This window comes from Rhipicephalus microplus, unplaced genomic scaffold (assembly GCF_043290135.1).
Source record: "Rhipicephalus microplus isolate Deutch F79 unplaced genomic scaffold, USDA_Rmic scaffold_16, whole genome shotgun sequence".
NCBI classification, from domain to species: Eukaryota; Metazoa; Arthropoda; class Arachnida; order Ixodida; family Ixodidae; genus Rhipicephalus; species Rhipicephalus microplus.
Window position 1 is genome coordinate 1,706,624 of NW_027464589.1, and position 15,309 is coordinate 1,721,932.

General features: G+C 45.5%; 1 protein-coding gene across 2 annotated transcripts in view; it reads right to left on the reverse strand.

Moving 5' to 3' along the window:
- Positions 1–15,309, reverse strand: part of LOC119166640 (kallikrein-4) — a 252,316-nt gene that overhangs the window by 80,462 nt on the left and 156,545 nt on the right. For both annotated transcript variants that reach the window (XM_075883291.1, XM_037417957.2), the window contains 2 exons: positions 1,987–2,161; positions 1,149–1,306 (listed from right to left, as the gene is read on the reverse strand). In XM_075883291.1, coding sequence (XP_075739406.1) covers positions 1,149–1,306; positions 1,987–2,161 — 333 coding nt within the window. The remainder of the gene's footprint in view (positions 1–1,148; positions 1,307–1,986; positions 2,162–15,309) is intronic.

The window sequence follows — 15,309 nt, forward strand, 5'->3', positions numbered from 1 at the left end:
AAGTGCGCAGTGTTATCGAGACTTTTGAACCCGTTCCGGAGTGACTTGCCTTTCTGAACACTTGTGTGTGTTTACCTGACTTCTGATGTAGTATGGCGTGGGTAGCTCACAAATACTGCTGATGATTTCATGCATTAAAGACAAAAAAGCCGGTGTGGGGTTCGAATGCCATCATGTCCTTAGTGTTATTTAATTATTTACAGACATTTTTTATTTTGCGATACAGGTTACGGACACCGGTGGGGGCCGCGGTGGTGGCGACGGTGACGGACGAGTACAGCGCAGCACGTGAACCACGTTATGATCTCATAACAGCTTCCTAAGTAATTGTTTTGGTGACCCTACTCGCTGAGGCAAAATATGACAGAGAAATAACTGAAGCGTTCCTAATGAAAAAACGTGGATATTACAATTGTGTAATATCTTTATCTAATAATATTATAATCTTTATTGTTATAACGAAAGGAGGTGTTATTTTTAAGGAGCACGACGTTTTGGTTGTGTTTCGTTTCTCACATCCCAACCCTTTTGGCCTGTACGTTATCATGCGTGGTGCATGTTCATGTTGACTTTGAATTCAGGTGTATGTTATTTTATATCTTTTTAAACTGTTCTTGGTGGGAGTGTGTGCAGTCGTTAAAACATCGGTGCTTGGTACGCATCTTTGAAAGTTGTGCTTTTCGCCATCTCTTCTTGAGTCCCAGCCCTTTTGCGCAATGTTATACTCCATAATGACAAACCAACCGGCCCAAATAGCAGCCTTCGCGTTTTTTAGGTCTGGGCTCAGCGATTTTCCATGGTGTTGTAGAGCTTTTCCTTATATCGTTTTTGAAAAGCCTCTATATTGTGAAAGGTTTAGTTACTTTATTTCTTATTATTATTATTATTATTATTATTATTATTATTATTATTGTTATTGTTATTATTATTATTATTATTATTATTATTATTATTATTATTAATATTAATATTATCATCTATACTATTATTAGTTGTAGTAGTAGTAATTTATTATTATAGGATAAATGTTATTATTAATATTAGTGTCCTGATTACTAGGAATATTATTATTTTTACATTCTTCAAAGAGCCTTTTGATAACTTGTAGTAAACGTCTTTTTTTTTCTTGGGGTAGTAAATGTACAGACCTGGCATGCAGCCGCTCCATCCTCTCCGATGACGCACACAGAACCTTTGTCGAGCTTGAAGGACGGTCCCAGTTTAGTTTTTCTCAAGATCTCTTGGCAGGCCATCTTTTCCACGATGCTAACGTTCGCCTTGGTGAGCACAGAAGACAGGGACCCGCCTGCGCAACGGATCCAATGTAAGGGAGAGGTTAGACATGCTTCATACTAGCAAATTCTCAGAATATTTCTTTTGTGTATGCCAACTTACTGCGTCTGGCGATAGTAGCGAAGCTATTTGGCAAACCGTTTCTTAAACAAGCAGCAGGAAGAACCTATCGTAATCACAAACGGGTAAGTTTAACTATTTACCACATGGTGCCCTAAAATGAAGTTACAGTTCAGATTATTATTACAAAAGCCTGGTGGTGAAGACAACACGTTGTACTGGGTGTCGGGAAAGGCAACGGCTGCGGCGAGAAGAGCCAGATGCAATATAAGGCTTATGCCAACGATGACATTCCCGTGTTGTGTCTGCGACAGCCTGTCGTTTAACGTGAACCGCTGTGCAAAAATAACGTAGAAAAAAACCTGGTGCCACTCAGCTAAAGCCTAGAAACCACCTGCATCACCTTGCTAAGGCCTAGAAACAACCCAGAAGCAAGTGTGCTAGTAACCTCTCTTGTTTCACCAGCCAAATTCCAACCAGTTCTGTCTTCAGAATCACTCACTTTCAGTGTTTCAAGGCTTGAGTTACTTCATTTTCGCATATATTTTGTTTTCACTGCCTCCGAATGTCTTGTTCACAGATAATAGGCGACGAGTGGAAGATTTGAAGGTGTAGTGAGATGAAAAAACTCACGCTTGAGGTTCTTTCCCCAGCCGCTGACGACACACTGCTTGCCTACGAATGATCCATCCTCGGCTTTGGCCAGCACCACTCGTCCAATGGTGGGAGTAGTGGCAACCTCTTCTCGAAGCTTGAGCACGGCCACGTTCCGTATCTGCGCCGACCTGAATTTGGGATGCACGATCACCTGGACGCAAAAGAAGCGCACCACACTCTTTAAAAATTGACTGTCAATAAGCGGTGAACAAAGGCATCGATTCGCTAGTTTCAAGCGTATTTTACAATCTTTGAGGCACGTTTTGACTCGCCAATGAAACTATGAAAGTTTTTAAATCATGCTTATACTAACCACAGAAGCTTTGTTAGCATCTAACTGAGCAACTACTAAGCCAACCACTGTAATGATACGGTTGGTAGATAGAGCAGTAATTTACACCAATGTTGTGATAGTGTTGCTACATGCATGTATACATATATTCTAGGGGGCAACGCACATGTGTGCCTGACGAGGAAGACGAAGAGTTGTCTCCGCTCAATCGCTGGTGAACCGGTCACGCCATTACCACTGGTTTTGAATATATCTAATTCCCAGCCTCGTTGTTACGGTGTCTCTTCTTTTCCGTAACATATTTGGTGCAGGAGGAACGTTCCCCGTCTTCACCACGACGCTTCGCAGTGGCCGCACCGTTCAGTCTCCGGCCATGGCTATCAATGACAACAGCCGGTCAGTGTCTCCATCTGTAGCTCCAGCCACTACATACCTAACGATGCCCACCCCCGTGATCCCGGCACATTCTCCGCAAAACCCGGGCTTGACGTCGACTACTGGCTCCGTATGTACGAGCGTGTTAGCCACACACACCGATGGGACCCTACCATGGTGCTCGCCAACGTGATATTTTACTTGGACGGCACCCCACGGGTCTGGTTCGACGCCCATAAGACCGAGCTCACAAGCTGGGATACCTTCAAGGAGCGACTACGCGACATCTTTGGGGACCCGTCCGGTCGCTCAATGGAAGCGCGAAAAGAACTCGCCACTCGTGTGCAGTCCTGAACAGAGTCGTATGTCTCGTACATACTGGACATGCTCGCGTTGTGCCGAAAAGTCTATGAGCAAATGACAGAGAGTGACAAGGTGGGCCACATACTGAAGGGCATCGCGGACAACGCCTTGAATTTGCTCGTCTACACTAACGTCACGACCGTAGATATGACTATCGAAGAATGCCGCCGCTGCGAAATGGCGAAAAACCACCGTGTTCTGCCTCAATTAACGCGGCTACTAAACACGGCTGTTACTTCTACTTGCACCAATCTCGGTGCCGCACCACCCATGCAGGACAGCGTGACACGAATAGTTAGAAGGGAGCTTGAGGCGTTAAGTCCGGCACCATTTCCTCCACGTCCGCTCGTTCATGGCGCCATACAAACCCCTCCGCCGGCCTCCGTCATTCAAGCCGTTGTGAGGCAGGAAATTGCAAAGCCTGGTTTTCCTGTGGCCTGCTCTGTCTCCCGACCCGTCTCCAGACCAATGACAACAATTGTGCCACGCCATGACTTACATTTTATTCCGCGATCCCGCAAATCGGCGGAATGGAGAACTGCAGACGACAAGCCGATCTGCTTCTGCTGCCACCGAGATGGCCATGTCTCCCGCTACTGCCGCAGCACTTGGACGCCCTCAAACTGCAGCCCATTTTCCTCTACTCGAACATACGAGGACTCCCGTCGGTATTCGCCCAGTCGGCTGTATTCTTCTTCCGACGTCCCTAACAGCCACTCCACTGCTCGTTCACCGTCACCTCAATGCCGCCGTTCCCCATCGCCCAAGCCATGCCGCTATCTGTCGCTGGTCAACTATGGATACTCTCGGACGGCAAACTAGATCATGAAGCTCCGGGAGGTAGTGCCGCATCACTCGCGAATGATCCAAATCCTTTGTTGACGCTCCCCACTAATACGAACTTAATTGAGGTGTATATGGACGGTATTTCTTTGACGGCGTTAGTCTATACTGGAGCTCAAATATCCATAATGAGTGCTCATCTGTGTCGCCTGCTCAAAAAACATCCTCACGCCGGCAGCAACTAAAGCCCTCCGTGTCGCTGATGGTGGAACTGTGGCCATCACTGGAATGTGTACCACTCGCGTTAGTATTGCCGGCCGCCATGTCCCCGTTTTATTTACGGTGCTTGGAAATTGCCCGAACGACCTAATCTTCGGCATGGACTTCCTATCAAGGCAATCTGCCGTGATAGATTGTGCCGCCTGTACTCTCTTCCTAGAACTTCCTCTCCTCTCGGATTCTCACCCTAAACTCAAGAACAGCCTGTGCACCAATGACTTCTTCCGGATACCGCCTAACGCTCTCACATTCATCGAATTGGCAACACCCTTTCCTGTGCTCGACGGTGATTATATCGTGACGCCGATTACTGATGTTCTCCTGGCGCGTGACATTACTGTCCCACACTCCATCGTAAGCATGGCTCTAACCGAACACATTTACTTGTTATGAATCTCAGTTTCATAAAACAAGTGCTCCACCAACGAATTTTGGTCGCCACGCTAAGGCCCTTAATTGAAGACCGCGACACCTGTTTTACGGCAGACGTATGTCCCGAGCACCCACATCATCCGCAGGATGCCACGTGCCTCGATGCGCGCTTAAGCTCCATGATCGCCCCGGACCTCAAACCCGAGAAGTCAACCACGCTATGCCGCCTTCTGGTTTCATATTGCGACATATTCGACATCGACAGCCGTCCACTCGGCCAGACTTCACTCGTCAAGCACCGCATTAACACAGGTGATTCTCATTCCCCTCATCGGCGACCATACCGGGTGTCTGCCACCGAGCGTAAAGTAATTCTACAAGAAGTCACCAAGATGTTATCCAAATGAATTATTGAACCCTCTTCAAGCCCTTGGGCGTCCCCCGTTGTGCTCGTTAACAATAAAGATGGCACGTGGCGCTTCTACGTGAATTATCGTCATCTGAATCGAATCACGAAAAAGGACGTTTACCTTTTACCCCACATCGATGACGCTCTCGATTGTCTTCATGGCGCCCGATAGTTTTCTACAATAGACCTACGTTCCGGTTACTGGCAGATTGCTGTCGACGAAAAAGACCAAGAGAGGACAGCATTTGTAACTCCAGACGGCCTATATCAGTTCAAGGTTATGCCGTTTGGGCTATGCAACGTCCAGCCACGTTCGAGCGCCAGATGGACTCTCTGCTACCAGGGTTGAAATGGTCAACATGTCTTTGTTACCTTGACGATGTCGTTGTATATTCCCCAACATTTGAGACCCACCTTTAGCATGACGATAGTTATAGCGCGAGAACAAAACGACGACACAAAGACAAGAAGGACACGAAAGACACGAGCTCGTGTCTTTCGTGTCCTTCTTGTTTCTGTGTCGTCGTTTTGTTCTCGCGCTATAACTATCGTCATGCAATACCAACTAGCTTATGCTGCCACACTTCTAAGCCACCTTTAGCGTTTGTCAGCTATTTTCGACATATTCCGCACTGCAGGCCTTCGATTGAACTCGTCGAAGTGCCGGTTCAGACGCCAGCAAAAACAGAGTTGGGCCCCTTTTTCGACGCTTCTGGTGTGCAGCCGGACCCCGAGACAATTTGTGCAGTCACCACTTTTCCTGTACCCCAGTCAGCCAAAGACGTCCGGAGTTTTGCAGGACTTTGCTCCTATTTTAGAAAATTTATGAAAGTTTTCGCAACCATCGCTCGACCCCTCACTGAGCTTCTGAAGAAAAACGTCACATTTACGTGGGGTATCGACCAAGCTGCTGCTTTTTCTCACCTGGTCATGCTACTGACGACTCTACCCATATTGGTTCACTTTGACCCATTCGCTCCGACGGAACTTCAAACCGATGCTAGTGGTCACGGAATCGGAGCCGTGTTAGCCCAACGCCGACGGAGACACGACCGAGTTGTCGCCTGCGCTAGCCGCCTCCTCACAGCTGCTGTACGCAAATATTCTATTACGGAGCGTGAATGTCTTGCTCTTGTTTGGACAGTCTCAAAGTTCCACCCATATTTATATGACACTCATTTCTCTGTGATAACTGACCATCATGCGCTATGTTGGCTTACGTCACTGAAGGATTCTACTGGCTGGCTCGGGCGTTTGGCTCTGCGACTCCAAGAGTATACCTACATAGTGACGTACAAGTTCGGACGCCTACATCAGGACGCAGACTGCCTGTCCCGCTACCCGGTCGCTAAGTCGAGCACTATGTCTGACACCTACACCGAGCCTCGCGTCTTTTCCCTTTCGCAAATGAAATGCATCGGTGACGAGCAGCACTATGATGCGTCCTTGTGTGCTATCAATGAGCACCTCGAATCACCATCTTCCAGTCAATCCCATCGCTCATTCATGCTCCACGATGGTGTATTATACCGCCAAAGTTTTTAGCCGGATGGCCCGGCTCTGCTGCTTGTCATTCTGAAACATCTTCGCTGGGAATTTCTACATGAATTTCATGACCTTCCAACTGCTGGTCACCTCGGTGTGTCACGCACTTACGACCGAATACGCCGACGCTTCTACTGGCCAGGGCTTGCACGCTCAGTCAGAAGATACGTTGTGGCTTGTGAGAATTGTCAGTGCCGCAAAACGCCATCGACACTTCCCGCTTGACGCCTTCAACCACTTGATATTCCGTCAAAATCGTTCTTCCGCGTTGGCTTGGACCTACTTCGACCTTTCCCTTTGTCTTCCTTTGGTAACAAGTGGATAGCCGTGCCCACCGACTACGCCACGCGTTATGCCATCACACGAGCTCTCCCAACAAGCTGCGCCACAGATGTCACCGACGTTTTCTTCAAGGACGTGATTTTGCAACACGCAGCCCCACGGCAGCTGCTTACAGACCATGGCCGCACCTTTTTTCGAAGGCCATAGCCGACATCTTGCAGTCTTGTAAAAGGAGACACAAAGTGACTACGTCATACCACCCGAAAACCAATGGACTCACGGAGCGTCTAAATTGAACTCTTACAGACATGCTCGCTAAGTATGTTTCTACCAACCACACCGACTAGGATCTCGCGTTGCCGTACGTCACATTTGCCCACAATTCTTCGCGCCATGACACTGCCAGTTACTCTCCATTTTTTCTGCTGTTTGGCCGAGAACCAACATTGCCACTAGACACCGTCATACCGTCCCCTGGCGTACTGACCAGTGAATATGCCATGAACGCTATCACTCGTGCCGCTCACGCACGCAAAATCACCCGTACTCGCCAGCTGACCTCTCAAGAGAAGCAACGGCACTTGGATGACCAACGACACCGCGACGTACACTTTCCGCCCAGTTCATTGGTCCTGCTCTGGTTTCCGACCCATGAAGTTGGCTTGTCAGAAAAACTGCTCACTCGCTACACAGGCCCATATCGAGTCCTTCGTGTGGTTACTCCTGTAACATATGAAATTGGTCCTGCTTCCCCGTCGCCTTCATGTGCCCAACAGGCTACCGATATTGTACATGTTGCGTGCTTGAAGCCCTACGACTCTCCTAGTGACGTTGACATTTATATGCGCCGAGACGGCGCTTGTGTGGCCGGGTGTTATGCTACATTCATGTATATTGATATTCTAGGGGGCGACATGCGTGTGTGCCTGACGAGGAATAAAAAGAGTTGTCTCCGCTCGATCGCTGGTTAACAGGTCACACCATTACGGCTGGTTTTGAATATATCTTATTCGGAGCCTTCTCGATATGGCGTCTCTTCTTTTTCGTAACTGTATTATCAAAACCTAAGACAAAATTTATTCGTCAATACGCTGGAGCGACAGTTTCGTGCTACGTCATGATATATCAGCTGGCAACTAGAATAGCATAAAATAACGCTTGCAAAACAGCCAATACTTTTTGCTGAAATTCTTAGGTGGCTTACCACTATATCGTGTGCTATCCTAAAGTAGGAGCACAAATAGCACTCGTGCTTCAGTGGAAGTAGACGACAGGCAACGTCTTTTGATCTTATACGTGTTCTCGCTTGCGGTCTGTTCATGCATGTCTGTACTTTGTGATCTGCACTCGCCGTGGGAACTATTTTCTTTGTAAATATGTTTGATCGACGCCAATTGGCGACGATGTGCGACCGCGGCAGACAAAATGGAGCACGCACTTTTTGCACTAGTGGTGTTTTTTTAGAGATAATGAATAGAGAGCTCCAAGCCTTCACTGCTGTTACTACGGGTGGTGGAAAAAGGAAACCACTGTTCCTACGAGGGGCTCAAGGGCTACGAGGGGCTGTTCCTACAAGGGGCGCAAAACTGTCAACGTCAAGAGCCCGTCGGGCTCTTGCTGTTCACAGTTTTGCGCCCTTGACGACGCATTTTCAAAGATGACTGAACAGATTCAATTAGGCAGTTAACCGGGGATTGTGTTAAATTACATGATAGGCGTTTTGGTATTTTCGCGTTTGTAATAAAGATGGGCTCGTTCCAGTGGTACAGACCGACAAACATACGAGCGCTCCCGCGACAGACGTGCACGCAGAAGTCACCACGAATGGTCTTTGAACAATCTTGATCAATCTTGATTATGAGTAGGAATGGTCTTGGCAAGCTCGTGACGCTTTTTGGCAAATCCGGCTCTGGCAGAAATATATAGGCGCGCGCTGAGATGGATTCGACTTTTAAGGAATGACCCTGTTAATTGTGGGTGATCGTTTTCTTCCGCACAATAAAGTAAAGATGCAACCTCACGACATCAACACAACAAAGAGAAACGCTATATCTCTAACACAAACATGGCACCATAGTTTGAGCTTCACTTTGTCTTCCTTGTAATTTCCTCGTCTTTGTGCGATTCGCTTGCCCATATTATCTTCTTCTTCATCCAGATTGATGAAACAACACGTAACATCTTTCCACCAAGAGGGGGGGGGGGGTCAAAGAGGTAATATCTGGTCGTGAAGTAGCTGCCATCATAAGGTTACTGCACTTATTCTGGAGAGTAACAGTCTCTTTGAGGAGATGGTCCCATTATCAACATACGAGTTCACCAGACTTGCAAAAAGTGAATTTTAAAATGAGGCTCAGGCGCAGTGGTCTTTCCTTGAGTGTTACCTTGAGCCGTCTGTAATATGATGTCGCGTCCGTAAGCAGGACCACTACCATCATTATAAGGATGAGCTGCTCGTCAGCCCTGAGTGCGATGTTATCTATGGTAAGCGATTCTTTGAGTTATGTTCAAGTGCATAGTGAATGGTGCTAGAAATTTGAACGGCCTTCTTGGACAAGAAGTTTTCTAGCTTGGAACCATCACGGACATTAGACTTCTTCAACTGGGTGTACTCCGGATCTTTTTCTCTTAGATTCTTCGGAGACACGCAAGCACCATGATGGTTCAGAAAACATTCATTGCATTACGTCTCTGGCAACGGCTTCCGAACGAACGGTTCGCAGCACAATGGTGTAGGTTGCGACAGACAATATGCCTTCACAGGCTTCGCGCTATCGCAGGCATCATGAAGGCAGTTTGTTAGCCAACCGAGACTCTCGTCGGGTTGCCCATATTTCAGCATGCCAGCTCCGTTGCTAACGGCGGTAATTTATTCTTATTATAACTGCGGTGATAACTGCGGTGATTTATCAACTGCCGGCATGTTACATATTCTATTATTCCACCGATTACTTAGGTACTGTGTTCAGTGTGAATGGCAAAAAAAAGTTTGTAACTTCATTTTTCTCCTATGCCTAGCCCCTATATTGAATTTAGATGGTAATCGTATAAGTGAATAACCGGGCCACCTAACGATGACTTAGCGAACGCATCCGTCATTTAATTGAGAAAAAGTTCCTTATGCCCTGGTATCCACACCAAATTCTTCAAAAGCATGTCGCGGTCAAATTAATGACTTCAAAGCACTCAGCACTTGGGAAATCTCATTGGCAGCGACACAAGGTATACATTAAATGCGTCAGTGAAAACTACATCAAACTAGTTCACGCTAATATTTGCGTAGAGCTGATTATCGCAATGAATTCTGCTACGAAAGTGAGTAAAAAATACGGAAGGCATTAAGAAAATGACCAATATTGATTAGGAACGAAGATACCAATTCCACATTTTTTTTTTCATTTTGCACCACTTCATGAGCTTGACTTCATCCCCGCCTTTGTACTGTAGCGTAGAACCTCGAACAATGGCAAACACTCTCGCTGGGATACTGGCCAAGAACCCAGTAGTTTAAAAAAAATTCTTCATTATTGCACTGACTACTGTCCATTTATAGACGAAACCTGGGACCTGATATGAACTAGATCATGAAACAGCTTCAAATAATTGCAGATGACATAAAAGAAATAAAAGAAGAACGTTTAAACTCTATTGAACCAAAACTTGAACAAGTAACGTTACTAGAAAACAAGATCACGTCCTGTGTCTCCCAAGTAACCAATCTTCAAAAAACCGTTCAATACTTGGAGTTAAAAATAGACGACTTAGAAAACCGGTCTAGAAGGTCAAACTTACTTGTGTATGGCGTACCGGAGGAGGCAGACGAACACCCCGAAACCCTCGAACAAACTATAAGTGAGCAGATACTTAAGAACATGCTAAAGATCAAACACGTTCCAATAGAAAGAATCCTCAGGATAGAAAAACAAAACGCTCAAAAACCTAGACCAGTGATGCTGAAACTCCTCGACTTCTGAGACAAAGTAACCATTCTTAGAAACTACACGAAACTAAAGAGCACCACTTTCTCTGTTGGACAGGACTTCTCAAATAGAGTAAGATACAAAAGAAAAATCCTTTGGCAAATTGCAAAAACCAAAAAAGAAGCCGGAGACCAAGTATTTCTGGTCTATGACAAGTTAAAAGTGAATGAAGAGTTGTACCGATTTGATGACAATACAAATGATATTGTGCTCATAAGCTCTGGCCGTCACACCATTACCCATGAAAAAAACGACGTAGCGGAAGCATCAGGCGAGCCACAACGCCGCAGCCAACGAAAGAAATAACCTTTCTTACCATAAACACCCGCAGCATGCTTCAAAAATTAGTACCGCTTGAATCCTTACTTCTTGGAATTGAACCTGACTTCGTAGCTTTGACAGAAACATGGCTGACAAATGAGATAAAGGATTTTGAGGTAACACCCCCCAACTACGTCATCATTCGTAAAGATAGGCAGACACGCGGGGGAGGTGTGGGCATCCTACTTAAAAAAGAGCTTTCCTTTGAAATACTTCCTGAGGCTATCGGAGTCGAGGCAACATTTTGCAAGCTTCTCGTCACTTCTCGCCCAGTATTTGTTGGCTGCGTTTATCACAGCCCATCTTCAGACAAGGATAGCTTGCAGGCATTACACACGTATATGCATCGGTATGTTCTCGGAGCCAGGCTAATTTTGCTCGGCGACTCTAACTTACCCGATATAAACTGGCGAACAATGCAACACAACAGCGCATGCACGGATGCGCTAATTGACATCATGTTGACATTTAGGCCCGTATTCACGAACGCTCCTCCACTCGACCCTTCACTCGAAACGCTCCTTAAGTGACGTTTTTTCATTCACAAACCGCCCTTCACTTGAAACGCTTCCTTCACATGAAAAAATCTTGAGCGTTTCCTCGAGATTGTCAAGGAAGCGATCGAGCTACCTTGAATCGTCCCTCGAGTGAAATATTTGCGCCAGCATCGCGTCCATGGCGGAGCCCGTCTCACTTTGACGGCGTTTCTCAATCAAATACCTTCCCTCTTCCGTTGTAACAATAACAGACCCTTTGTTATTCAAGACTGCAATTTCTCAGCAATGCTTGTAACTATACGCAGTTTCCATTATCTATCTTTGTCTTGTTTGTGCTTGAATTCTTATACATTTTTAGTTGACTTATGTTGCCTTCCTGATTTGCGCATCTGACACTTGTTTCTTTATTTTGTCTTTTTTTTCTTGTGTGTTATATATGTTGTACCCACCCCCTCTGTAATGCCCTACGGGCCCTGAGGGTATTCTAATAAATAAATAAATAAATAAATAGGCTGCACCTGCCGCGTTTTTTCGACAATGACGGTGCGCGTTTACTACGGAGCTGTCTTCGAACGGTTCAGCAACGGCTACTGTGGCGCCGGGACAAGCGGGCGTGGTGTCAAAAGGAGCACTCACCAGTGCCGTGATGTGTTGCGTTCCGCGCATGAGCCAGTGGATTACCTGCCTTCGGGTGTGCGTATACTCTTCGTGCGAGTGTTCCATGACTTACTGCGGATTCCAGTGCTTTGAAGTGTTTTGATGAAGCTCGCACACCGCATCAGTTCAAGCGTGGTGCGAAAGCTTGACAAGCAAGCGGCATAGCAAACTTTTGATGCGCTGGGTTTACCGTACTTTAGAGTGGCTTCCTCTCCGGTGAACCTTTGCTGTCCTAGCCGAAATTTACGACGAAGCACACCTCTGTTAGACGACCAACTGTACCAATGAGAAGGTAAGTTCTCCTGTGTTTTTTTTATTTGTTTTCCTGCTTCGGTCAGATTACTATTAAAGACAGTTTAAGAAAAGCACAACACAATACATTGGGCGCAATGTGTGTGCTGCTGTAGCTACTACGCGTGAAACATAGCTTCTTTATACAGTGTCTATGCAGCTCACAATACCAATGAACAACCAAGTACATATTTAGGGGATCAAGCAGATGACCATGCTCTGTGAAACCTGCATGTACGCAAAAATGCGTCGAGTGTCGTATGAATACGCAAAAATACGAATTATAAATAAAGCAGATACATAATGAGATTGTTTTTTTTAATTTAACCCCATTCCTACCCCCCGAAGAAGAATTGCTGGCTATGGCACTGATTCGTGCAATTAGATAATAAAATTATATATCCATATGCCTGGTCAGCTGCCCAAGTGCCTGAGCCAAACATGTGTCAAAATAGTCAAAGCTCAATACTTCAACCTTGTCTGTTCTTGAACGTGAGACATACTAATGAATGTGGGCACAGCTAGAATTAAAGAAAAATGCGGCTTTTGTATCCAAGCTATTACGTTTTTCTAATATTATTTCTTGCCTCTTTTGTGCAGGGGACCAGCTGTCGACAGAAGAACACAGAGAAAAGGCCTCCTAGAATCTGCCGTATTATCAATGCATTGCAGAGTTTGCACGACTGTATACAAAAGCACAAAAACAGCAGTGAATGCGTGCAGCTACACTGCATTAGGCGCGCTATGGTGTCTACTTCCTTAATCTTATTTGTCATGTCCTCCGAGCTCGTACTTTATTTTTACAGTGTGTAGGTTGCATATGTTTGATTGATGAACACTTTTCATTTGCATTCTTATGTTTGCCACGTTGCTCCTCATCAGCCACATGTAATAAAGGTCCATTTGCCATTCACAACTTCTGTTTTGTTCATTTATCAATACATACTTATCGTCGTGTTTGTCTTTTCATGATGAGACAGGACTGCAAAAACCACTTCTCCGATTCTACAGGAAAGCAGTTCTAGGAAAATTAAACTTGTTTTATATGAAGCAGCACCACTCCTCTTCGACGGAACTGAGATTTATTTATTTATTTTATTCATACTGCAGACTACAAAACGTGGTCCAAGCAGGACGGGCAATCAGGAATCACAAAAACAGAGGACTAAGATTGATCACGAACGTAATAAATAACAAAGTGAGTAAGATGAGGAAATATATACAGTGCTACATCAACAAATATACACTATGAGACAAACATACATACTATGCAAGGCGGTCACACTCAGACAAGGTGTTCCACTCAGACACTGTTCGCGGAAAAAAGGAAATTTTATATGTATCTGTTCTAGCAAAATATGGTGTAAAAGAGTTTGGTTGGTGATGTCGTGTATATCTGGTTGACAAAGGGGTTAAACACAATGAAGGGTCAATCGCCACTCTAGGGTTAAGCAAGGAACTCAGGAAGTATAAGCGCAGTTGCCTTGGCGTGGTTCGTGGCGTGATGGCGTGGTTCTAACTGATAGACTTGCTAATGATGCAGCAATAGCGGATATTTTATTTACAGGGTTCTGACCAGATGTATCCGCGATGACTGCAATACTCTTGAGCATTTTTCACCGCTTTGTTGCACTGGTCTTCAATAAATCAGCAAAATAATATACGCTGCTCTTGACGACACTTTCTCGAAGGTTGAGAGAAACCACAGGAAAGTTTTAAGTGTGAATACACTTTATAAGCGACCCCAAACCATCCACCGCCGTTGGCGGCGTCCGCAGTCTTCTCTCTATCTTTAAAAGAAAGAGGACGGGGCGGGCCGCAGCACGACGCTCTACCGAATAAGCCACGAACGCGACGCTGATATCGGTGTCAGTAACGCGCCTTATACCCCCTCCCCCTTCGCTCGCTCCTTCGCTCTCCTCGCTCACTGCAGCTGCGCGCGCACCCCTCTCTCTCGCGCGCTCGCCTTCTCTCTCAGTCTCCTGTCGAGAGCGGGTCATGAGGGGGAGTAAAGTTAAAATCCGTTGGCATTCGCCAGTGAGTTAACGTAAACTCCCCCGCGTGATCAAATTGCGATTCCCAGGAACCATTACAACATAAAGGCACCATAGTGTGATTAATAAATATAATAGTGCGAATTAATAAATACCCCTCATAGCATCACCCCGTGTATTCACACTTAACCATGTTCACCCTCGGGGAAATGCTTGGGAGTTTTTTAAAACAGAACAGCGCTAAAAGTCAGACGCGGCTTCAATTTTATGATTTCCAAAAAAAATAAAACATCCCCTATAATTTATGTTGTGCCGGGGCTTTGGAATGCAGCACAGACACCAAAATCCTTTTCAACAGGTATTTCCAGTAGTAACATTGCAAATCAAATCCAAAACGTTAGTGCGAAGGTCATTCATGCACTAACGATTGTGCTTCTGAGCATGCAGATGAAGGAGACGGGAAAAAAATTTAAGACGTTGCCGCTGTGTGAACTTGGAGACGGAAGCTACACAAATTTAAAGGTTACTTCTATGCGAATCTGTCAAATTCGACGCATCCGCAAATGCAGGGCAAATAGAAAAACAATGCAAAAACAATAACTTATTCTTTGGAAGTTTAAAATGTTAAAGTTGACACACATACACACACACACACACACACACACACCAGTTCCTGTTAACCGACTATATATGTTACTAAATGATGAAAACAACTTTAAAATGTATTTTTCGCCAATAGTGAAAGAAAGGCACACGATCGCTTTTCTTAACTTGCGTAGCAGTCTAATTCGAATGCTCAGCCACGAGTATAACATGCCTAGTTTTTAACGCTACCCTGGTATAACCATGAATATCAGTT